Below are 27,309 nucleotides of genomic sequence, written 5' to 3' on the forward strand. Positions count from 1 at the left end.
CAGAGGAATGTAAGGGGAACTTGCACTGCCAAGAGTGAACAGAGTCGGAAAGCAAATATGTAATTTAAGGCACATATTAAAATTCTACCTTTTTGCCTTAAAACTCTAAATCTACTAAGATTAAAAGGGTGAATGATGCATATTAAATGCAAATTTTAAAGTTTGTTGCAGGTCTGTTGCCACTGCAAATTGGACCATCCTTTATTGGGTTTTTTGCATTCCTCTGGATCAACTGTGGGTATAGGACTGTGTATATAGTAGTTTTATTTGTTTATTTTTTAGTCTTTTTTCAACCTACGTATGTAACAAAACTCTATGTAATTAACAGAGTGTTGAATAACAAAAGAAAAGAAAAAGAGCAGACAAAATAGGTAAGGAGGTAATAGGCCATCTGATGATTAATTACTGGGTGACACATCTCTTGGTTGTATCTACTCATATAAAATAATGACCAATTTTTAACACATAGTAGGTAATTTATAGGGAAGGACATTACTGCAGAAGTGTATGGCAAGCTGAAGGAGGGAGGGAAACTATACTGGCCCAGGCAAGCAAACAGAATAATCAAGGCCTGATTACAAAGGAACAGAGATAATATCCACATACCTGTCCTATTTTCTTGTTCGTTATACTATGAGTCATAAACAGATATTGATTTCTATACTGTACAGCAGCAACACATTTTGTTACATCTACTGACAAGGTATTCATCTTAGTCAAAGTGGATATGCTATAAAGGACACAGTAGATTGGTAAAAAAATTTAGGAGTGCATTCAGTTCATGAATCTACCCAACTTTGTGTCATCCTACATCAGTAAGGATGGCCACACATGGATCAAAATTCAGATGGTTCAAGAGAGACTGGCCAAATTTCGATCCATGTATGGGTAGGCTGGTTGTACACAAGTTGATCTATTAATTGACTACAACCAGCTTGATGAGTTGTCCCAAAGATTAGTGCCACTGGCTATAGCCTGCAGTACTAATCAATGTATTCTAATGGCAGGGAAGTCTACCCACCATCAAAGCAGGGAGGATTCTCCTATCCAGCTCAAATGTGTGGATTGGAGAATTGGGTAATTTTTTTTTTCATTGAACCCACTGGTTAAATGAAAAAAAAAAAAATTATTAATGCATGGACAACGTAAATCTTCCCGCCGACAGTAGACATATATGCAGCATCATGGAAGTGGGCCTTTACGCTTGGGGTCGCATTTATGTGTATCTGTCTTTTTTTTTTTCCAATATAAATTATTTGTAGCAAAAGTCATTGTACAAAATAACAGGCAAAACAAACAAAAACAAAGTCATCTTAGAAAAAATCAGATGTTAGTTCCATAGATGAGCTCATCAAGGAAAATCAAAAAATATATATTATTGTAGAAGTAAGCATCTGTATACAATAACTAATCATTACATAAGCAATAAGCTACAATACAGCTATTAGTTCATTTATATAGACTATTTAGTTTTTATATAAAAAAGAAGAGCGACAACAAGAAAAAGGATAAAGAAAGGTAGATAAGAATAAATCACTGTATGGTATAAAAAAGGAGATATATGTATATAACATGGCCGAGGAAAGCTCAATCTTGTGAAGAACACAAATTTGTATCAGCCTAATCAACCAGTGCAGAGGTGGTCAAATAAGTCAGAATAACAGAACATAAACCAAGGTCTCCATATCTTACGAGATTTAACAGAGGTATTATTGGAGATGGCTGCTGTCTCCTCCATGTCACTTATTTCCTCAGCAGAACAAAGCCACTCTTTGATCTTAGGAGTATATGTGAATTTCCAGTGGTGAGGTATAATAGATTTGGCAGCATTCAGTAAATATCTCACCAAGGAGTGTTTGTATTTTTTAAGTGAACAATGGTTGACATAGAGCAAACAACAGCCTGGGGTAAGTTCTAAGGAGGTCTCTGTAATAAATTCAATTGTGTTGCAAACTTCCATCCAATATGGCTAAAATAGTGGACACTCCCACCAGATGTCTAACATGGTCCCTTTGTGTAGGCCACATCTCCAACAAATAGACTACAAAGGAAACCATTGCCTCAATTTGCTCGGGGTGGCATACCAAATGGTCAGAACCTTATAAAAGGCTCCTGAAATCTAGTTCCTAATGAAGATTTATGAGCCAATATGCAAGCATTTGTCCACTGTTCTTCTGTTAAGGAAGTATTTAATGCTAGCTCCCATTCTGAACTAAATCTGATGGTAGCTCCTATCTCTGAGTACTGTAGCCATTTTTATATCAGGGATGTTACTTTTTCTGTCATTGTGCCTTTTAAACAGATGGATTCAAGGGGAGTCAAGGGTCTAGAAAAATTATTCTGTTAGGAGAATGAATATAGGTGTGCAACTGGACTTAAGTCCAAAAAGTAAAGGCAGGTGTATTTAGTTTGACTTTCAATTGTTTAAAAACTTTACATTTATCCCTTTCTAAACATTGTGTAATTACCAAAGGAGGAACAGAATCCACAGTGGTAACATTAGTCAGAATTTGTCCTGGGGTGAAATCTGGATTATGTATTATGGGTGTTAATGGCCCCAAAGAGGAAGCAATGCCATATGCCTTTGAAACTTTATTAAATACTGCTAAAGTGGGTCCAATCAGTGGATGATGTTTCACTTGTGGTGGGTATTTATTTTCAGGGATCCAGGGTAGAAATCTCACTGGGGTGGAAGTACTAAGAGTTTCTAGGATCACCCAATCCTTACTATCTTTATGGCAGTTCCAATTAATCACTCTAGCTAGTATTGAAGCATAGCAGTATTGTAAAAAACTAGGTAGGCCTATTCCCCTGACATTTTTAGGTTTAGAGAGTAGCTGTAGATTAATTCTCAGCCTATTAACAGGCCAGATAAAGGTACCTATTATTGAATGTAATTGTTTAAAAAAGCTGGAGGGTATGTCAATAGGTATCGTATGGAAGTAATATAAAATTCTAGGCAGAATTGTCATCTTGACCGCTGCTGCCCAGCCGAACCACAGGTTTTTATTGTCCAATTATTCAAATCATGGGAAACATTTTGGAGGAGAGGTTTATAATTAGTTTGATAAAGGTCAGATAAGTGAGGTGTGAGCCAAACTCCTAGATATTTAAAGGCATTAGATACCCATTGAAAGAAGCAACTGTTTTGTGTTTCTTGTAGAGTAGCTGGCGATATAGATATATTGAGGGCTTCAGACTTGGTATAATTGATTTTCGATATATAGCCAAATTGTAAGAACTCATGCTCCATGTGGTCCACGTAAGAAAGAATAATAACTCATCCGTATAGGCTGCGGCTTTATATGTGGTAGATCCCTCGTCCAAACCTCTAACTGAGGAGCTGTGAATGACCATTCTAATGAAAGGCTCCAATGTGAGTATAAACAAGATAGGTGAAAAAGGACAGTCTTGTCGTGTACCATTCCTAATATGAACTGATTCAGACAATGTACAGTTAATCTTCAGTTTGGCTGAAGGATTTTGGTAAAGTGAGGAGATCCACATCATCATATGAGCTTTCAGTTCTATGTGAGCACATAATAGTATCATATAATCCCATGCTACCCTGTCAAAGGCCTTCTCCGCGTCCATTGACAGGAGAAGGCCCTCGACAGGCCCCCACCGAATATGTGAATCACATTCAAGGCCTAGATCACATTGTCGCTTTCTTCTCTACGTGGCATGAAGCCAACTTGCTCAGGGGCGATGAGTTGTGGAAGGAGATCAGCTTTTTTAAACAATTACATTCAATAATAGTTACATTTATCTGGTCTGTTAATAGGCTGAGAATTAATCTACAGCTACTCTCTAAACCTAAAAATGTCGGGGGAATAGGCCTACCTAGTTTTTTACATGTAATCGAGATGCTATCATTTTTACTAATAATTTTAAGTCAAGATTTAACAGTGAAATAGGTCTAAAGCTAGAGCACTCAGTGGGGTCCTTACCCGGTTTGGGGAGAATTGTAATATGTGCCATTGAAAAAGTGTTTGGCAACTTTTTTGTTCTTTTAAAGATCTTTTAAAGAATTTTATGCTTTCAATAGAGAGTCCTTCAATATATCAACAACTGTTTTATAGTAATGGATCGTATAGTCATCTGGGCCTGGGCTCTTTCCAGATTTTTGTGATTTGATGGCTAACAAAAGTTCTTCCTCCGTAATTGCATGTTCCAACATCTCAGAATCTTTTGATTCTAATTTGGGCATACCACTCCATATAATATAATCTTGTATAATCTGAAAGCTGTTTCCCTGAAAGATTGAAGGTTTATGTGGCAATGGGAGATTGTACAATTTGGAGTAATATTTGTGGAATTCCCCTGCAATATCATCTGTAATATTAGACATTTTATATTCAAAGTTCTGACCCTAGGGATATTGGATGACATCCGAATCTTGTGTAATCCTTTAGCAAGTTACCTCCACTTTTATTCCATGTTCATAAAAGAACCCTTTTTTAAAGAACAGAATATGTTTGGCTTTTAAATTTAAGAGATTTTGCAACTCACTACGTGTTTCTAAAAGTTCCATCACCCTTTAAATTGCTACTGAATGTTTATGTTGGGATTCTAATTTGGAAATTTTTGTTGTCAGGGCTAGCACAGTTTTTTCCATTTCCTTTTTTCGTTTGGAAGCCAGATTAATAAATTCCCTGCGGATCAAACATTTGTGAGCCTCCCAGGTTGTTAAAGGCGACATATCATCTAAAGAGTTCTCTCTAAAATATAATTGGAGAGAATTAGTAATTTGGTTCAAATTTGAGGGATCTGTTAGTAATGTTGGATTCAATCTCCAGCTACACACCTTATGAAAGGTTTTATGGCAGCTTAGCAAAATAAAAACAGGTGCATGATCCAAAATGGTCTGTACTCCAATGCCTGCATTTTCCAAAGTATGCAAATCTTTCTGCGTGATAAACAAGTAATCGATGCTAGAGTACTTTTTGTGTACTGGCGAGCAGAATGTATAATCTCGATCAGAGGGATGGACAGGTCATCAATCTGTCAATGTCATAGACCCATGTAGGGTTTTTATCTGTTTCAATATCATAAAAGAAATGGCATATTTGCCACTGGAAGAATCCTGGAGTGGGTCTAGAGATATATTGAAATCACCACCTAAAAGTATACAGCCAGAGGCAAATCCAATGAGTTTATCTATTATTTTACGACAAAACGGCATGTGTGCTTTGTTGGAAAAATAAACATTTGCTAATGTTATCTGAACATAATGTTATTTCCCTTTAAGAAAGAGATACCTGCCATCTGGATCTGTTAAATGCTGTGTGTGTTGAAAGCCTGAAACTCTTTCTAATAGAATAAAAACCCCTTTGTTTTCGAATGAGGGTTAGGGGCATGATATGGCCAAGGAAAATTAGAAGTTGTCAATTCTGGTATAGAATGAGCTACAAAATGAGTCACCTGTAGAAAAACAAAAAGCTGGTTTAGCCTTTTTGAGTTCCCTCAGCAATCCACTTTTTGGGACTATTCAAGCTTTGAATGTTATTAGAAATCGCTGTATGATTTCTCCCTAGAGCGGAATATGCCATGTTAGAGCTCAATGGGGAGAAGAAGAAGAAAGAAGAAAGAAGGAAGGAGGAAGAAGAAAGAAGAAATAGCTAGATTTGATCTAGGTCAGTGCCAGGGTTAGTGTTAAAGTCAAGGTAAGAAGCAAAGGTCAAGGTCAGAGTAAAAGGTCAGGTTCAGTATATCTTGGGCAGGATTTTTTTTTAAAAGGATTTTTAAAATTAGTATCAGTGTCAGTTAGAGTCAGTGTAGGATAAAAAAAAGCAAAATGTGCAACTTGGTTTCTGAGTTGTACTACAGGTACAAATATCAATTAACATACACATTTGTGGTATTGCTGCAATTGTCAGGAGCAGGAGAATTGTTTTCTAGTTCTTTGGTGGTAGGCTATGGTAGTAGTAAGAAATGTACAGCTACATTTGAAAAAATATTTTTTTTACTATTATTTTGAGCAGGATTTCCTTTGATAATAAAAAAAAAAATCAGGAGATATCCATTACCATTTACCACCAGAAGAAAGCTCAATTGTCCTAAAAAACAAGGTATAATCCACCTGGATGTACAAAGTAGTTGGAATGATATGTGCAGTTTTACTAACACATGTCAAAGTTGCAAAATTGTGTTCAGGCATTAAGATTTGTTTTACCCTCGGTCACTAAGGGGTTAAGGTAACTTATTTGCCTCTTCATCAAATTTCTGATCAAATTTCACACTTCCAGTCTAGTTCTGACTAATTGCATCAATGTTTTTGTGGTAGGTACTTAGATGACAGTCAATTTTTGCATCAGGGCTCTATTGCTTGTAATGGCACTTCTGCTTGTGTGGGTAGTAATGTCTGCGGGCACAATGAACTAAAATATGACACGTTACTTGCCACAAAGATCAATATTTTTAGCCATTATTTTAATTTCTCACATGCCTTTAATGAAGAATATAATGACTGTTATTGCAAATAATGTTGTTAAGGGGGAAGGCACAGTAATAGTGTCTCTTTATTACAAGTCATTGTGTGTTTTATATGCCACAATACTAGTCAGACTTTGGAAGGGCTGAATCATACATGAATCCCCATGTCTGTATTACTATGAAAGGATTACATTTTATATCTCTCTTTTAACTGCTTTCCTTTTCAGTATTTTTTCCAAACAAAGGAATGCTATATCAAAAAACAATTACACACCCCTCATTGTGGCAGAGCTAGAACAGAACAGTATACAATTATTTTTGCAGCTATAAACATATACAAGTGTTATTTTTTTTTTTGTGAACACACGTCTCTTATAATTTAGCAAAGAGTGGATTGTATGCCTTTAGTGAATCTGTTCATGAGCACCCTCCAGCAGATTCGTTCAATTCTATTAATGTTAAAATGTCAACCATGAAATTCAAATAATTGCCACTTAGTACTTTCTACGGTGCACTACAGCCTTCTGATGTCATTCGGATATTGACATTTGCTATGAATATGAACACAAAAGCTAGAATATTCAATGACAGCAGGGCCAACAAAACAAGACAATAACATAAGCAAACATAATTAAGTTACATATGTAAACATGATTTACATCTATAACATTTTGTACAAAGCTATGCATAAAATATACAGCGTGTTAGGAGCACAGCTCACATATTTTATTCTCTCTGATGTAAAAGCAACAGATATATAATTTAGAGATTACTCTTACACATGGCTTCTGCTCATATCTAAAGTATATGGCATGTTAACAGATGATTAAATAATACAATTTAGGAGTTAATTCACTTCACTCACAACGCTTGACCTTATCTTTTGTTCTTTATGCCAGGTACATGTAACACTTACTGTATATGGTGAGTACAAGATCCTTAGGCCCCGGTTTAGACTGGTGTCAACTTGTGACATATAGGGGTTGATTTACTAAAACTGGAGAGTAGAAACTAATCAGATTCCAGGTTTTTTGTCAAAGCCTAGTTGAACAAGCTGAAGTTAGAACCTAATAGGGTACCATGCACAGCTGCCCAGATTTTGTACTCTCTAGTTTTAGTAAATCAACCCCATAGTGTCACTTAACAAGTGAAAACACATTAATTTCAATGGCTGCCGTTCTAATCAATGCAGCTCAAATTGCAGCGACAGCAAAAATGTTCCTGCACTGCTCTAATATGACTTCAATGCTACTTAGAGTCCCGTAGACTCTAATGTTGCATGAAAGTCGCAAGCAAGTTGAACTGCATAGTTGCACTGGAAATCGCACAACAATGGGGTCACCGCAGTGTGAACAAAGGCTAAAACATATTTATATGCTAAGGATTTGCTTAAAAGTTCAAGCTGTGGTTGACAACAACTCTAGAAGAACACAACAAGCAATTGAGCTGGCTGGATAAATTCCAGATTTTAAGATATTCTTATTTAAATATGATTTACACAGTAGAAAATGATTACTATTCAACAATCATTACCCTACAATGTTTACTTTAGTGTGCCTGTTTATTTTTGCTCTCCTGCTCCTTTGCATCTGTATTGGTATTACACCTAAATACCATTCTTTCCACTTATTTTCTAAAGAAAAACACTCACAGATTATGCCCTCCCTACCCTCCGGGCTCAGGCTGGTCTCCCAGAGGCACAGGTAGCAGAAGCAGCAAGTCAGGATCTAGAACCCCAGGCTGTCACAGATATGCTCTATGCTCAGCCTGTGACTGGACAGGAAATGTAGAAACAGTACAGTGACAAGTTCATCTTCTCTCCTCCTATCAGCCTACTCCATGTCAGAACATGAACAGATTGACTCTTTGTGTTGCTTCTTCCTCTCCCACTTAGCTCTGCTGTATATGAACAGCAACAGACTGCATTTATGGTACTTACATAGCTTGCATTTACAAAATGCATGCAATCATGTTTTAAAATAGCATTAAAGGATTGTTTTATCTAACTGAAATGCGGCTGAAATGCCTTATCAGGTGTTTGTTTCCAGTTGAATCTGACGGTCTCACCCAGCTTCGCACTCCTGAATAGCTGTGTAGGTTAATAAGAAAACACAGCCCTTTGGCAAGCCACTCTCTGTTTCCTCCCTCCAAGATGACTGAAGGAGAGCTGCTGGTACCTGCACTGTCCCTCAATTCCCTCACATTTCCCCATCAGGAAGCTTGTGGGAAGCTGAGCTGAGGGACCCGTCCCAATACTTTTGTCAATATTGTGTATGTTGGAGGAATTGTTTCATCTCTGTGTATCACCTGAGGCCAGTCACTTCACTGGGTATATGTAAGGGTTTACAGACTCTTTAAGATTTAATGCTACTTTAAGATATAAAGAACTGCATTTTGTTGTGTCTTTTATCTTTGCCTGAAGTTCAGATTTAAAGGCAGTCTTCTAAGGTCAAACAGGGGAATTCAAAACAGCCTTAACAACAGTTTTTCTGGCAGTAGTTTCCTTAAAGTGATATTAAACCCCAAACCAATAATGTAATGTATTGCAGCTCACCAGTCATTAGATGTGCTCTTTTGCCTCTGTTTTCACTTAGTAATTTGACCAGTAACACACCTCCTGTATTAAAAGTGTCCCCAATCTGGATGAAGCAATATTGTCAGTCTGGGGGAGTGGATGTTAGATGTACTAGAAGCTGTTACAGCAAAAAGTTTTGTTCCTTTTGGGATAAAGTTTTTACATAAAGAAATATAAGCTGATCATTGTAAGCACCCCTGCCATTATTGAATGGTTTCTCTTATCCCTGTAACTGATAAATCTGCAAGAGAGCTTGTTCATTTGAAAAGCAACAGACTCACTGACTGAATCACCAGATGAAACTAGAAGAAAGAAAGTCTAAAAAAGAAAACAAATTTAGCTATTGCATCTAACTGAGGATGTGGAGCCTCAGCTCCTTGCATAGATAGAAAGGGCTGCAAGGGCTCGCATAGTTATAATAATGAGGAGTTTTAAGTACCCTGAAATTGACTGGAGTAATGGCACTGCATGAACAGTTAAAGAGCAAAAAATGTATAAACCTATAACAAGACAATGTTATGGTACAGTTCACAGTGACCCCAAGTAGGAATGATTCTCTGCTGGACCTGGTAATATCAAACCATGCAGAGATTATTACTAATGTTCATATAAAAGAACATCTGTGTAGCAGTGACAATAACATGATTTCATTTATTGTTAGCTGTAACCAACAAACACATACTAGAAAGATAAAAATGTTTCACTTTAAGAGAGCAAATTTTCCAAAGATGAGGGCTAATATCCAGGACTGGGAAGGATAATTGACACTGATAAACACAGAACAGAAATGGGAATTCTTCAAAACCACTGTATGTGAACACACTGCAAAATTTTCATGGGCAATGAGTTTAAAAGACTAAAAATAAATTGAGGCTCACAAAGTTAAAAAAGCTCTAAATAATAAGAAAACAGCTTTTAAAAAATATAACAATGAAGAAACACTATCATCATTTAAATGGTACAAGGACTATAGCAGAATAAGTAAAAAAGAAACCAGGCAGCAACATTTCTAAACAAACATTACAAAAGAAAAATTCTTGAAATATATTAATAGTAAAAAGATCTGGTCTGAGCATGTAGGCCCTTTACAAAATAATCTAAAGTGGGTGACTGGGGACAAAGAGAAGGCAAATTTATTAAATACCTTCTTCAGCTCTGTGTATACAAAGGAGTATGGGGAAGCTTTTGTCCATAATGAGGATGACATTGACACAGCCCCAAGTGATCTACTATGGTTCAAAATTGATATGGTCCAGAAATATTTAGACAGAGCAAAGGTGAATAAAGCACCTGGACCAGATGCCTTAAACCCAGAGGTCCTAAAATAATTGAGCTCTGTCATATCAAAGTCATTGTTTCTCATTTCTAAGGAATCTTTATTGATTTTTACAGGACCACTGTGCTGGTGTAAAGCCAATGTGGTACCTATATTTAAAAAGGGATCAAAGTCTTTACCAAGTAACTATAGACCTGTTAGTTTAACATATATAGCTGGGAAGATACTGGAGAGATTTATAAAATAACAGATAGATGAGTTCTTGCTAGAAAAAATATTATAAGTAACAGACAGCATGGAATCATGAAAGACAGAAGTTGTCAATCAAATTTGATTTCCTTTTATGAGGAGATAAGCCTAACCTGAGACAAAGAAGTGGCTATGGACGTAGCACACTTGGATACTGAAAAAGCGTTTGACACAGTTCCCCACACATAACTAATGTGTAAGCTAAAGTCTACGAGCTTGGAAAAATCAGTTTGTAAATGGATAGAAAACTGGATAAAAGACTGTATTCAAAGAGTAGTAGTTAATGATTCTTACTCTGACTGGTCTAGGGTTAGTAGTGGTGTACCCCAAGGTTTAGTGTTGGGACTTTTTATTATATTTAGAAATGATATAGGGTCTGGAATTAAAAGTACCATTTCAGGCTTTGCAGATGACAGCAAGCTGTGCAGTGGAAAAACATTCTTACAGGATGTCTCCAACTTACAAGCCGACCTCAATGCACTGTTTGATTGGGCAATGTGGCAGATGAAGTTTAATGTTGATAAATGTAAAGTTGACTTGTCACTGGGTTGGAGGAGCCTGATGGACAACTGAGAGACTAGTTTCCAGTCAGGTCCTCTTCAATTTTAAGTGACAGTGCAAAGCAGTGGACAGATTCAAAAGCCCCTATTGAACTGAGTAGCAGCTATGGATCAGCCCACTCCCATGCACTGTCAATCAAAATGGAGCTAACCTGATGAAGAAGTAGTCTAACCGTTCCCTCATCAGGCTCCGCCCACCCCTAGTATAAAACTCCTCAGCCAAGCACCTGTCAATGTTGCAAGTGCAGTGGCAGGGAAGGGAGTGTTCACCAGCGCAAACATGGGCAAATTCATACACCTGCCTGTGACAGATACATGAACTGGGCGCAAACACTGACACTTTCAGTGCGGCAGCTTGATGGAATTCTAAAGGATGTCTGCAAAATAGTGGTGTAAACCTCCTGCACTTAAAACTACTAACTAAGTACAAAGTTTCACAGAGAAGCTGCTACCATGTAATCATATACCAATGATCAAATACATGCAATAAAGATAAAATGATGTAGCACTACTCACAAACCATAATTAACATACTGTATTTCCATTAATATAATCAAAAAAGTGAAGACATACTATGCAGTGACACAATGTGCAAACTATACCATGTGATAAGATCCTCAATGGGTCTAAACCAGATAAATCAAACGTGATATGATCCTATTTGGATCAACAAGTGAATAAAAGATGAAAAATCGCACATCTACATAATATGTGAAAACATATGATAAATAAAATGAGTGAATATATCCTAAGCAGGATACAACAGTGATAGTGGATAATAGTCCAGCTGGGACTTGGAAGTGGTGAGTCCGTATCAATATGGACACTTATGAGATAAACGCATAAACATGCAAAAAAAAAAATAAACGTGCATACAATATGCAAATTAAGGTAAATGATCATAAATCCAGTAGTGCAACTATCAAAAATTGCAACTCAAAGAAAGAAATAACAGACACAATAGTGAAAAAAACAATAGTGAAAAAAACATACAATGTGAAAAAAATGTCTGTGTAGAAACGACTTCAATTATGCAGCAAACCGCACGCTAAGGAATAATACACTGCAAATCTGTGAACCAAAGTCCAGACCAGTGCTAACCACACCGCTTTAATCCAAAAACAGATGAACACTCGTGCTGGTGTATGGTGACTGTGGGTAACTGCAAACAAAATCCAAAAGTGGCAAGATTAGCCTCTTACCTTATAACTTCGATCCATAAGGATCAAAGCATATTTGGGATCACAACATCAGATCCTCCAAGCATATGATTTGCTGCTACTCAGACCTCTCCCCGCAAGTGGTCTCCCTCTCTGGGGTATGCGTAATGATGGTGGCTTCCTCTCCAGGTAAAGGTATGGGGTGTGAGCCAATTCTCAGCTCCTTGGCCTTTTCCATCAGACCCTCATTGGGCTCCTCTGTACGCTCTCCCGATGCCTCAGCCTCCCACACACGGCAACGTGATCCCAGCTCAGCCTTAAAACAATGAACTCCAGCACAACATCAACAAAACCAGCAGCTTCCTGCCTGAGACCTTTACCTGGAGAGGAAGCCACCATCATTACACATCATTACGCATCATTACATCATTTTATCTTTATTAAAGGATCTCTGCGACACCCAATATGAGTTCCCTGAATGTGTTTCTGGGTGCAAGCTTCAGGTACATTATCCTCATACCTAGTGAAAAGCTTTTGTGGGTCACAGGCTTGGAACATGCATGTGTATATCAGGTGTTCCAGTTCCTGGTACTGACATGCTAGTTCAGGTCAGTGAATCTCCAATTAAATGAAGCATAAAGAGTACAGCCCAGGAGCTTCAACCTTTGGAAACAAGTCAGCAGTGGGAGCTTCAATATACTGTCTTGATGATTTATTGAAATGCACATGCTCATTTTTCATCCACAATGGCTCCAAACTTTTAAAGACTGGATGTGCTCTAAGGACACAACCTGTACAGGTGAAACTTGAAAAATTAGAATATCGTGCAAAAGTTCATTTATTTCAGAAATGCAACTTAAAAGGTGAAACTAATATATGAGATAGACTCGTTACATGCAAAGCAAGATAGTTCAAGCCGTGATTTGTCATAATTGTAAGGATTATGGCTTACAGCTCATGAAAACCCCAAATCCACAATCTCAGAAAATTAGAATATTGTGAAAAGGTGCAATATTCTAGGCTCAAAGTGTCCCACTCTAATCAGATAATTAAGCCATAATACCTGCAAAGGGTTCCTGAGCCGTTAAATGGTCTCTCAGTCTGGTTCAGTAGGAATCACAATCATGGGAAAGACTGCTGACCTGACAGTTGTGCAGAAAACCATCATTGACACCCTCCATAAGGAGGGAAAGCCTCAAAAGGTAATTGCAAAAGAAGTTGAATGTTCCCAAAGTGCTGTATCAAAGCACATTAATAGAAAGTTATGTGGAAGGGAAAAGTGTGGAAGAAAAAGGTGCACAAGCAGCAGGGATGACCGCAGCCTGGAGAAGATTGTCAGGAAAAGGCCATTCAAAAGTGTTGGGGACTTTCACAAGGAGTGGACTGAGGCTGGAGTCAGTGCCTCAAGAGCCACCACACACAGACGGATCCTGGACATGGGCTTCAAATGTATTCCTCTTGTCAAGCTGCTCCTGAACAACAGCTAAAGAAAAACAGACCTGGTCTGTTGCTCAGTGGTCCAAAGTCCTCTTTTCTGATGAGAGCAACTTTTGCATCTCATTTGGAAACCAAGGACCCAGAGTATGGAGGAAGAATGGAGAGGCACACACTGCAAGATGCTTGAAGTCCAGTGTGAAGTTTCCACAGTCTGTGTTGATTTGGGGAGCCATGTCATCTGCTGGTGTTGGTCCACTGTGCTTCATTAAGTCCAGGGTCAACGCAGCCGTCTACCAGGAGATTTTGGAGCACTTAATGCTTCCTCCCGCAGACGAGCTTTATGGGGATGCTGACTTCATTTTCCAGCAGGACTTGGCACCTGCCCACACTGCCAAAAGCACCAAAACCTGGTTCAATGACCGTGGGATTACTGTGCTTGATTGGCCAGCAAACTCGCCTGACCAGAACCCCATAGAGAATCTATGGCTCATTGCCAAGAGAAAGATGAGAGACAAGAGACCAAACAATGCAGAAGAGCTGAAGGCCGCTATTGAAACATCCTGGTCTTCCATAACACCTCAGCAGTGCCACAGGCTGATGGCTTCCATGCCACGCCGCATTGAGGCAGTAATTGCTGCAAAAGGGGAGCAAACCAAGTACTGAGTACATATGCATGTTTATGCTTTTCAGAGGTCCGATATTGTTCTATGTACAAGCCTTCTTTTATTGATGGCATGTAATATTCTAATTTTCTGAGATAGTGGATTTGTGGTTTTCATGAGCTCTAAGCCATAATCATCACAATTCTGACAAATCATGGCTTGAACTATCTTGCTTTGCATGTAATGAGTCTATCTCATATATTAGTTTCACCTTTTAAGTTGCATTACTAAAATAAATGAACTTTTGCACGATATTCTAATTTTTCGAATTTCATCTGTAAATGCACAGCTTACCCTGGAAACTGAAAGGCAACTCCACATTAAGATTAATAAACTAAAAGTTACTTTATAATTAAAATTGTATGAGGTAGTGCTTTCAGTTTTATGCTCGGATAATAAGTGAACTCAAAATCTGGCATTCAAAGAACACAAGAACAAGCTGGGTAATTGGTACAGCGGTGCCCATAAAGCACTCATTATAATATTTTTACTGTATCAGAAAGCAGGCTTCCTGGGATTCTTTATTTATTTTTTTCTTGCAGGAATGAAAGGTTTTGTGTTTGTTACTTTGAAGGAGCTATATCCCATGCTGCTTGTTTGAGACCTAATTACCACATATTTTAGCCAAAAGAAGAAACAGGAGAAAATCACTCATTTCTGTGATTGCTGTTATTTTATTATTACTTTAGTTTAGATATAGCATGCCCTCCTTTCCCATGTTTTGCTTTTGTTCACAGTTATTTCTGTCATGTCCACAAATAGGACTGATTTATCATGTCTTGTAATATTCTTGGAAAATAGCAGGGATAAAAACTGACTTAAGGGTATATTCTGTTGCCATCCTGCAAAATACTATAATAGTTAATAACCTGGTGATTTCCCTCCCTGTTCTCAAACCAAGAGTTTTGCAGGCCAAGTTGTCTCATACTGGCAGGAACTGAATCACCTGCTTGTGGCACTGTACTTCCCAGAGCGGGAGGTTACAGTTCCAGTGTCAACCAGAGGATGTCACCCAGCAGCCAGCAGTTTCTAGTCTTCACCTGATGCTGATTGCTGGAAGGGTATATACATAGGTCCCCTTCTGCTATTACACAGCATATCAGTGTTTAGCATTATTTGCTGCCAAATACTGTATGCCGTTTTTCCTGGTCTTTATCTTGATCTTGGTTCTGCCCTGCATTCTGTAGCCTACTGCCTCTCGTCTGCTCTCCTTGTTCCTGATCCCAGTCCTGGTTCCCCCTTCTGTTCCCTGCTTCTCCAGTTTAGGCTTCCTGCTTCTTAGGTTTATTAGTCAGGTATTCTGTCACTGGAGTTCTTGTTTGCTGATGGATTTTGGCTTCACTGTAAATAAATATAGTCTGATCTCTGTTTCTAAGTGTAGCCACACAGATCTGCCTATCTCAGCTGTTGATTCCTGACACATATGCACTATTAGGAGTTACATTGAAGAACACAGCATAGATCTTAATAAGCATGAGTTTAGTATGCATACCCATCTAAACGATGCAAACGTTTCATTATTAAGACATAAATGATTCACAGCATGGTCTTATCTGCCCCACTGCAGTCTGCTGGAGAAGTAGTTCTGAAGGAGAAAAGTTACACAGTACTAACAAGAAGCTGCAGTCCAGCCAAGGGACAACGTCTAAGCCCTGCTTAATCTGGTGACAACATATCATGGGAGATTTATATAAAAATGAAAGGCATATGGATACACCATTCTTTGTTAAGCATATAGAAAATGTCTTTTTGTACAAAATTGGCAGCTGACTAAACAAATATTACTTGTTGTCTGAAGATACTCTTTAAAGAAAGTATATATGAGATGAAAAGCATAAAAACAAAGAATATCCAATAATATAATCTATTTTCCTTTTCTTAAAATGGAAATAAATGTACAGGCTAAGCTGTTCTGGTAAACACACTTTTTATGTGGTGGAAAGATAAGCAAATAAAAATAAAGACTGTTCACTAAATCCTAGGCTTTCCACCTGCTAGATACATTTGGGCTAATTTGTTGAGGTTTTGCTTTGTTTGTGCTCAGCATGTATTTTCGAAAATGATGTTGAAACAAATGGCATAAAACTGCTCAATAAAATTGCTGCTAACTCACAATAATATGATTTTTGTACTCACTGAAAAATTCTTGGAGTTCATTGAGGGACACGGGATTCAGAAACAATTGGATTATACTGCCACCTCCTGGAGGATTTGGACACTGTCAAAAAAAGTGACCTGTCTGATATACCCCTTCCCACTCCCAGCCAGACTATAAACACAGAGTGTGGGGTCTGTGTCCCCCAGCAAACTCCAGGAAAGGTATTTTAACTGCTTTCCCGACGCCCTATAGTAGAAATACTATATATATATATATATATATATATATATATATATATATATATATACACACACACATGATTTTGCACTTCCACGTAGGGGGCACACGCGTGCATGTTTGCTTAGCAGAGCCATACAAACAGTGTGCTTACACAGTAAAGCACACGCACAGAACACACAGTAAAACAACACACAGTAAACCCTTTGATCACCCCAGATGTTAACCCCTTCCTGCCCAGTCTCATTAGTACAGTGTCAGTGCTTTTTATTAGCACTGATCACTGTATTAGTGTCAGTGGAGATCTCAGTGGCAGTCGGTCAGTCCCCCCCCAGTGTCAGAATGCCCGCCGCAGTCCGGCAGTCCTGATATAAGTCGCTGATCACCACCATTACTAGAATAAAGAAACTTTTTTTTTAAATTCCAGTCTATATACCGCCATTTGTAGACGCTATAACTTTCATGTAAACCAATTAATTTACACGTATTGGGATTTTTTTTTTTAGCAAAGACATGTAGCAGAATACATTTTGGCCTAAATTATGATGAAATTTGATTTTTAAAATTTTTTTACTGGACATTTTTAATAGCAAAAAGTCAAAAATATTGTTTTTTTTCTCAAAATTGTTGGCCTTTTTTTTTGTTTATAGCGCAAAAAATGAAAAACGCACAGGTGATCAAATACCACCAAAAGAAAGCTCCATTTAAGGGAATTTATAGGAAAAAAAGGATATAAATTTCATTTGGGTGCAGCATTGCATAACCATGCAATTGTCAGTTAAAGTAACGCAGCGCCGTATTACAAAACAATGGCCTGGTCAGGACGGGAAGTAAATCCTCTGGAGGGCAAGTGGTTAAGGTGAGTAATACAATTTTATTCTATTTTTCGATTATTGAGGGACACAGGGTTCAGAGAGATTTGAGATGCTGAAAAGCAGTCCAACTGAGGGGTGGACAACACAGCAAACAAATTAGTTTTTATATGCAGTAAAGCATGCTTGTTATACTTTCTTAATCCTCTGCACTGTGTAAAAAGGATGTTTGATCCTGTCTTTTCTGACTCCCCCCCTTCTTCCAGTCTCCAACCCATCTGCTGATAGAACAGAGCCTTGGGGACAAGTTGCATGTGTTTAGTTTGGTGTGTATTGCTAGAGATGTTTTTTTTCTTGGGAGAGTGCATGTGATCAGCACAGGGCCAATCACCGCTGTCCAGGCAGAGGGTCAGGGTTCCTTCAACCTCTCAGGACAATCAGGGGAGAATGAAAACTCCTCCTACAAGCTTTAACCAGTACTCTGCTGGACACTGATAGAAGTCACAAGACTGCTCTAACTGCTGATGAGAAAAGATATTTACCAGTTTATATTTACTAAAATAATTGCATTTGCATGTTCTGTGTACTGTGAGGGACCAGCTATAGTGCATGCAGGGTCATGGGTTTAGTAACACTTTAAGACCATAGGCTTGACCAATTATCTATCTGAGCCACCAATAAATTGTGGAGTTAGAAGCTGATCCCCCTGTGTGGGAACCATCTGGGATCACATAAAAGGAGTCTGTCTTCCTAATGGAAGAGGCGATTGTGAGGTAAACTCATATAACAAGAACTATATTCAGAAAATGAAGAGTGATTTCCTTCTGATGTACTGGAGTCTGACAGAGGGATGACAGTACATTGTCCTGTTTGAGGTGAAAGGCTGAAACCACCCTAAGAAGGTAAGAGGCTTTATGACTCAATGCTACCTTGTCTCTATGTAAGACTAGATTGGTTTATTTACCAGCCAAGGTTGTGAAGCAAAAAGGTAGGCACCCTTGTGAGTAAGCAAGAAGTGAGTTAGAAAGAGTAATATCCCTGATAGGTTCACAGGGCTGTTTAGAGGTGCCAAAAGAGCCAAAGTCAAATCCCATGGAGTGAAGGGTATACAAAAGTGTTAAAGAGTGGGACACTAGCAGTCTCTGTAATAACATCACAAGTGTTGAGATTGGACCCTTGATGGGCCAAATGCTGGTCAAGACCTAATTGTAAAAAGGTCAGGACAAACCCACAGAATATTTCCTGGCATGTTTCTTTGATCACAACAAGCGAAGTATATCTTCCATGTGCAATTATAGACCTTTCAGAAGTGAATTTCCTAGCATTTAGCATTGTAGGAATCGCCGATTCACAGAGGCCTCTATCCCTCAAGGCCTGGGCTGCTGTTAAAGACAGTGACTAAGAGGCACACATGTTTTTCTTTGGGTTCTGCAATATTTTCGGATGTGGCAGTGAGTGGTACTATATTACCCCTTTACCACACAATCTCTTTTATTTTGTGAACATTACCTTTAGAACAGCTTTACTCCCTATCGGAATAGGGTTCCTATGGTAATGATGTCTCCTTTCCCATAAAAGGGAATACATATTTCTATCCTGTGCACCTGTTGATGTATTCCAAGACGTTGTACAATTTGAATTTACTTCTTTAGCTGCTAAAATAGTGTGGGGGGCAGAACCACCACAGGGCTAACCTATCTAAGAATGAAGGATGATTAAACATGACATGATTTGATTGTACGTGAGGAGGATAAGGGATGCACAGTAATTGTTTATAAACTCAGGGAAATATAATACTAAAGTCATTAGGCAATTGAATGATAGTACCATATACAAAGTCCATCAATCAAATCCTGTTGCTGCATTTAACCTCCCTGGCGGTAATCCTGAGTGTGGCTCAGGGTTCATTTTCAGTACCAAAAGCGGTAACTCCAAGCCACACTCGGGATTACACTGTAGTGTGTGTGTGTAGTGTAACTTACCTTGTCCCTGCGATCCCCCGATGTCCTCCCACTGTGTCCTCCGGCCGATGTCCTCCCACTGTGTCCTCCGGCTGATGCCTGCATCTGTCTTCCAGATTCCCTTCCCTGCGAGTGCCGCAATGCAGGGGGCGGAACCGGTGGGAAATTAAAAAAGTAAAAACATGACATACACACAATACATTGTAATCTGTTAGGATTACATTACTGTACCAAACCATTTCACCTCAGTTTTATCCCTAGTGCTTTGTCCAGTGCCTTGCCTGCACTTTTACCGTTCTTTCTGCATGGAAACTTGAGAACGTCCATGGCATCCAAAAAGCATCCCTTTAGGTCAAAAGCGGTATTAGACCAGGTAGAAAACAGCGGTAGTGAATTAGAATCACTTGCAGAAATGAGCAATAGTGATTTGTGGGGAAATTGGTCATCAGACACTGAAATTTCCATGCAAAACAATGTACCGCATTGACATTCAAAAATATTGACATAATCAGACCGCCAGGAAGGTTAAACAGTACTTGGCTGATCTTTTGGAATGTGTCAAAAGGATGAGGATTGTTATCAAACAATTGAATGATTATCTGTTTGTGGAGGAACCTATTACCCCATCATTTGTCCAAGGTTCATAAGTGCCTAGACAATGTTCAAGGCAGACCCATAGGGGGCTATTTACTAAAACTGGAGAGTGCAAAATCTGGTGCAGCTCTGCATAGAAACCAATCAGCTTCCAGGTTTTATTGCCAAAGCTTAACTAAACAAGCTGAAGTTAGAAGCTGATTGGCTACCATGCACAGCTGCACCAGATTCTGACTGCTTTTAGTAAATCTAGTTTTAGTAAATCCACCCCATAGTGGCAAGTCTTGGTTCACTCCTGGAACAACTTGGTGAATGGACGGATGCCCACCTCCAATGTTTGGTTAGGAGGCTCCCAGGGTATATCAGGGATACAAAAATGTTCTTGTCATATACGAAGAATCTTACCTGGAGAGGGAAATTTAGATGCGTGGGCACTGTACACCTCCATTCCCCATCATTTGGCCTTTTGGGCAGTAAGGGAACAATTGGAGAAAAAAAGCACCTATAATAGTGAACTACAGGAGTTTTTGATCATGCCTGTCAATTTTTTGCACAAGCACAACTATTTTTTCTGTAACGGAACCTATTATCTGTGTCTAATTTGAATCCTCACTAGCAAATATATATATGGGGATGTGGGAAGAGTATTGTATTCTTTCAGTCAGTAAACCCTTCAAAGGTTACATCCATTGGTATGGTCACTATAATGATCACCTGCTGCTTATTTGGAGTGGCACCATTGAGGATGCCGAGCACTTTGCTGAATATGTAAACAGTAATGATCTTAATATGCATTTTACTCATGATTATCAGAAATGCTATATTCATTACCTGGATGCCTTTTTTGGAAGGGAATCCCAGTACAGGTTTAGTGAACACGAAAAATTATGTGCTGGCAATTCCATTTTTCTTGCCAGCAACTGCCACCTTTCTCATAATATACTGTACCTCTAAATAAGTGCCGTGCTTCACCACAAATAAATGTATAAAAAATGAATTAAAAGGCATACACTATACATACAGTTGTGTTCAAAATAATAGCAGTGTGTTGAAAAAAGTGAATAAAGCTCAAAATCCTTCTAATAGCTTTTATTTCCATACACACAAATGCACTACTCATTCTATTCCAAATCAAAACATGAAGAAAAATATATCAAATTTGTGTTGTTCCTCTAAACAAATTGAAGAAAAGTGAATATTAGACTGTTCAAAAAAATAGCAGTGTTTGTATTCTTCTTTACAAACTCAAACATTCACTATATAAACTGAAAAATGTTTCAAGATTTTGCTTTCCTTTTGAATCACTTAATATTTCGTTGTATAAGCACTGTTTCTGAGAACTGCTGTACATCTGTGTTGCATGGAGTCAACCAACTTCTGGCACCTGTGAACAGGTATTCCAGCCCAGGATGATTGGACTACATTCCACAGTTCTTCTCTATTTCTTGGTTTTGCCTCAGAAACTGCATTTTTGATGTCACCCCACAAGTTTTCTATTGGATTAAGATCTGGGGATTGGGCTGGCCACTCCATAACGTCAATCTTGTTGGTCTGGAACCAAGATGTTGCAAGTATTCTGATGTATTCAAACTGATCCATGATCCCTGGTATGCGATGAATAGGCCCAACACCGTGGTATGAGAAACATCCCCATATCATGATTCTTGCGCAACCATGCTTCACTGTCTTCACAGTGTACTGTGGCTTGAATTCAATGTTTGGGGGTCGTCTGACAAACTGTCTCCGGCCACTAGACCCAAAAAGGACAATCTTATTTTCATCAGTCCACAAAATGTTGCGCCATTTCTCTTTAGGCCAGTCAATGTGCTCTTTGGCAAATTGTAACCTCTTCAGCACATGTCTTTTTTTCAACAGTGGGACTTTGCGCGGGCTTCTTGCAGATAGCTTGGCTTCACATAGGCGTCTTCTAATTGTAACAGTACTCACAGGTAACTTTAGACCTTTGATCTTCCTGGAGCTGATTGTTGGCTGAGTCCTTGGCATTTTGGCTATTCTTCTATCCATTTGAATGGTAATTTTTCACTTTCTTCCACGTCTTTCAGGTTTTGGTTGCTATTTTAAAGCATTTGCGATCATTTTAGCTGAGCAGCCTATCATTTTCTGCACTTCTTTATATGTTTTTCCCTCTCCAATCAACTTTTTAATCTAGGTACGCTGTTCTTCTGAATAATGTCTAGAAAGACCCATTTTCCTCAGAATTTCAGAGAGAAATGCACTGTAACCAGCATGGACAACATTTGCTGCCTTCCTTCCTTCCTTAAATAAGGGCGATAATTGCCACCTGTTTTTCAAAGAATGAATGACCTCACTAATAGAACTCCACACTGCTATTATTTTGAACATGCCCCTTTCAATTAGTGATTCAGTTACACAGAATAAGCAGCATGCATGTCATGACTGTTGGATTTCTATTACTCTACTACACCTGCTAGTAAATTATTTGCCATGTAGAAATATCATTTCTACCAAAAACAGTGATTGATCAGGTTAGTGATGTCTGACTGCTATTATTTTGAAAACAACTGTACAAGTGCAGTAATAAACACATGAAACAAACTTATATAAACTCAAATTGTGCAAATGACATCCAACAGTCCAGTGCCAGCAATATGCATTAAAGTCCCAACATCAATTGCGCATTCCTATTAGTAGTGGCTCCAATACCGCACTACCAATTTCTCTATCACCACTGTGCCACACAATGTGTGTATATACAGTGCTATGAAAAAGTATTCATACCCCTTGCAATTTTCCACATTTTGTCATGTTATAACCAAAAACAAAAATGTATTTTATTGGGATTTTATGTGATAGACCAACACAAAGTGGCATATAATTGTTTAGTGGAAAGAAAAGGATAAATGGTTGTAACATTTTTTACAAATAAATATCTGAAAAGCGTGGTGTGCGTTTGTATTCAGCCCCCGAGTGAATGCTTTGTAGAACCACCTTTCACTGCAATTACAGCTGCAAGTCTTTTTGGGGATGTCTCCACCAGCTTTGCACATCTAGAGAGTGAAATTTTTGCCCATTCTTCTGTGCAAAATAGCTCAAACCCTGTCAGATTGGATGAAAAGTGTCTGTGAACAGCAATTTTCAAGTCTTGCCACAGATTCTCTATTGGATTTAGGTCTGGACTTTGACTGGACCATTCTAACACATGAATATGCTTTGATCTAAACCATTCCATTGTAGCTTTGGCTTTATGTTTAGGGTCATTGTCCTGCTGGAAGGTGAACCTCCGCCCCAGTCTCAAGTCTTTTGCAGACTCTAACAGGTTTTCTTCTAAGATTGCCCTGTATTTGGCTCCATCCATCTTCCTATTAACCAGCTTCCCTGTCTCTGCTGAATAAAAGCATCCCCACAACATGATGCTGCCAACACCATGTTTCACGGTGGGGATGGTGTATTCAGGGTGATGTGCAGTGTTAGTTTTCTGCCACACATACTGTTTTACTTTTAGGCCAAAAAGTTCAATTTTGGTCTCATCTGACCAGAGCACCTTCTTCTACATGTTTGCTGTGTCCCCCACATGGCTTCTCACAAACTGGAAATGGGACATCCTATGGCTTTCTTTCAGCAATAGCTTTCTTCTTGCCACTCAACCACAAAGGCCAGATTTGTGGAGAGCACAACTAATTCTCCCACCTGAGCTGTGGATCTCTGCCTAATGCTCTCCTTGCCCAGCCTGTCAGTTTAAGTGTACGGCCATGTCTTGGTAGGTTTGCAGTTATGCCATACTCTCTCCATTTTAGGATGATGGATTGAACGGTACTCACTGAGATGTTCAAAGCTTGGGATATTTTTTTATAACCTAACTCTGCTTTAAACATCTCCACAACGTTATCCCTGACCTGTCTGGTGTGTTCCTTGGCCTTCATGATGCTGTTTGTTCCCTAACCTCTGAGGGCTTCACAGAACAGCTGTACTTACATTGAGATTAAATTACACACAGGTGGACTCTATTTACTAATTAGGTGACTTCTGAAGGCAATTGGTTCCACTAGATTTTAGTTAGGGATATCAGAGTAAAGAGGGCTGAATACAAATGCACGCCACACTTTTCAGATATTTATTTGTAAAAAACTTTGAATTTGATCATTTTCCTTCCACTTCACAATTATGTGCCACTTTGTGTTGGTCTATCATATAAAATCCCAACAAAATACATTTATGATTTTGGTTATAACATGACAAAATGTGGAAAAGTATGAATACTTTTTCAAGGCACTGTATGTATATGCAGTGAAAGCCCTCCATCAGATGTGCTCTCACCTGGATTCAATGACCAAACTGCTAAGTGAGGTAAAATAACGCTTGTGTCTCTATAATTAGAACTCTTATATACGGTCCTCACCAGTTCAAATGCCTCCTTGCTCCTCTGTAACTCCTCCTACACTCAATAGTACTCCTCAGTCATACATAAGTAAATAGAAATCACCAAATATAGTGCTTTATCCACATATAACTTCAGCATATAATTACCACACCACATTCATACTTCCGAGCGTTGTGATTTCAAGCCCTTCCTCTAGGCATTACGCCATCGGGTCACGTGGCTTCATCAGGGGGACACATGCTTCATCAAACACTATGTTTGATTGTGAATCCTGTCACATTTTCTTAATTTCTTACAGTTACAGAGCCTTGTCCAGTCACACCAGGAAAACACTACTCTTAACACAGGGAATCCAGGGTATGGTAGTTCTGCAGCTATTCACTTGTATTGTACAGTGCCACTTTAAGACTACAATTCTGATCCTCAGTGTCTGTGTAGGAAGTCCTTTCCCTGCCTCCGATTGGTTCAGGTCCACTGCAGTCAGGAATGAGGGAGGATCACAGAGAGCCGCTCCGATGCTCACACAGCAGGGAAGCCCATGGTGACAGGCATCTGCTGCAGCATAGTGATGATGGGGAGAGGGAAGTGAAAGGAGAGAGGCAATATACAAACTAGTTATATACATGCCCACGTGTTCTTACCTCTACACATGCTCTCTTCATCCATGTCAAAGTTAAGAGTTGCATGTTCATAGATCTGTTGGGAATGGAAGTTATCTTTCACTTCTTTATGGTCTGTTTCCAGAATGAAAAATCCATTCAGACCTTGGTATTCTGATGCTTGATTTTTTTCTCTCAGGACAATGTTATAAAATTCCTAAGATACAAGAAGAACTGTAGTTTTCATACAAAAAATAAAAATGGCTTTGCAAGTTAAAAAATAAAAAAAACAGTTCTCACTGCAATACTCATCTCCTATATGGTGCAGGTCCCACAGAAAGTCCTCTCCAAGACCAGTTAAAAAAAAAAAAAGTATGGAAACTCATATTTTCAAGGAGGGATTGCTCTAGTGAAGGGGGTCAATATATTGGCTTTCCTTTCCTGACTAGTTACGGTCACAGACATTTCTTTCTGAAATGATTAAAGCTGAACTTAAGGCACAAGTAGAATTTAAACTAGCTTTTTGGTAAAAAAAAAGTATATGCATCTAAAGTGTGTATTATTTTATTGTTATACCATGCATGTCAAGCTTGATATATTGCACAACATTTGTATTTTACCATTGGGACCTGCAGTGCCTTGAAAAAGTATTCATACCGCTTAAAATTTTCCACATTTTGTCATGTTACAACCAAAAACGTAAATGTATTTTATTGGGAGTTTATGTGATAGATCAACACAAAGCAACACATAATTTTAAAGTGAAATGAAAATGCAATTTTTTTTCAAATAAATATTTTAAAAGTGTGGTGTGCATTTGTATTAAGCCCCCTTTACTCTGATACCCCTAACTAAAATCTAGTGGAATTAATTGCCTTCAGAAGTCACCTAATTATTAAATAGAGTCTACCTGTGTATAATTTAAGTTTAGTATAAATACAGCTGTTCTGTGAAGCCCTTGTGAAGAAGTTTAACCGCTTTAGCTCTGCCCTATAGCAGGATTACTGCTACAGGGTAGACTCCCTGCGCAAAATGATGTATATATATATATATATATATATATATATATATACACGTGAACCGCACTCCCGCTGTGGTCGCAGGCTGGGGGTGCATGGGTGTGTGCCCACCGACCCGGTGGTGCCATGATTCAGTGCTGCCCTGATCAATCAGCAGATTCAGGCCAGTTATGTTCGGCATGGATCTGCTGAGTGATCACTGCACTATCAGAGATCTTCCTGTACCTGTGTTTACAGAACACAGGCAAAGGAAATGATGTAATCTTCTCTCCCTGGGCACATTCGGGTTCCAGAGAGAGAAGAAAGCAGATCTATGTAAGTAAAAACAGCACACTTTTACAATAAAAGCACAGCTAGGTCACATTTAACCCCCTGATCGCCCCCAGTTAACCCCTTCACTGTTCTGTCACCAGTGTCATTACTACAGTGTACAGATTTATTTACTGGTCACTGTATCAGTGTCACAGGAAATTTCAAATAGCGTTAGCGTCAGTTAGCGCCAATACATCAGTCATCACATTTAACCCTTTGATTGCCAGGAACTTGCTCATATACAAAATAAACCTCCATTTCTAGTATAGTATCGGAACGGATCAATATCTTTGATCAGATGAGAACTATACAAGCATTCACAATAGTATAGTGTCCCCAAAAATGCAGTGTTAGCAGGATCAGCCCCAGCACCTGCCTTTAACCCCATACGCTTAATCACCCCACACTTCTCACCTAGAAAGTGCAGTGTCAGTAGATCACAGTCACTTGATACACTGCACACAAAACCGAAGTGTTTGCAGAATCAGGCCTGATCTGTGCTAGCACTGGCAGGTAAAAGTCACACTAGGTACCTATACATTTAGTGGCAAAAATGTCCAACGAAAGGTACTAAAGGATTCTGACCATGTTAAGTGAGAGCAAAGGTGAAGCCTCACTGACAGAATCAGGCACAGAATACTAACCTGTAGACAGCAGTGGCACCCTGACAGATAGCTCAGACGATGGAGTAGAGGTCCCTGCTAAGGTCAGGCGTACTCGACCCAGTTTTCAGGTTGCTGAGGTGGTACAATTGCATGATGATTTTCATATGCAGCAGAGTGCCAATATTACCTTTTGGTGAACTGGTGAGCACCAGCGGTCTAGTACATCCTGGTCTTATAATACAAGCACTGCAGTATCACTTGGTGACATGGTGAGTCCCATAACTGCAGTACAAGCTGGGGCGGTGGCTAGCATAAGTAGCACCCGTACTTCCCCCATTCACTGCCCAACCCAAAACTC

At 38.9% G+C, this 27,309-nt stretch overlaps 1 protein-coding gene across 1 annotated transcript in view; it reads right to left on the bottom strand.

Annotated features, from left to right (window-relative positions):
• The window catches only part of ZBBX (zinc finger B-box domain containing), a 317,177-nt gene that overhangs the window by 59,751 nt on the left and 230,117 nt on the right, over positions 1-27,309 (bottom strand). Inside the window, exon 16 of the mRNA XM_089675461.1 lies at positions 25,058-25,232. Within this exon, the coding sequence (XP_089531587.1) occupies positions 25,058-25,232 (175 nt within the window). The remainder of the gene's footprint in view (positions 1-25,057; positions 25,233-27,309) is intronic.

The sequence above is a fragment of the Staurois parvus genome, unplaced genomic scaffold, assembly GCF_062004578.1.
Source record: "Staurois parvus isolate SC_StPar_1 unplaced genomic scaffold, SC_StPar_1.0 ptg000155l, whole genome shotgun sequence".
NCBI classification, from domain to species: Eukaryota; Metazoa; Chordata; class Amphibia; order Anura; family Ranidae; genus Staurois; species Staurois parvus.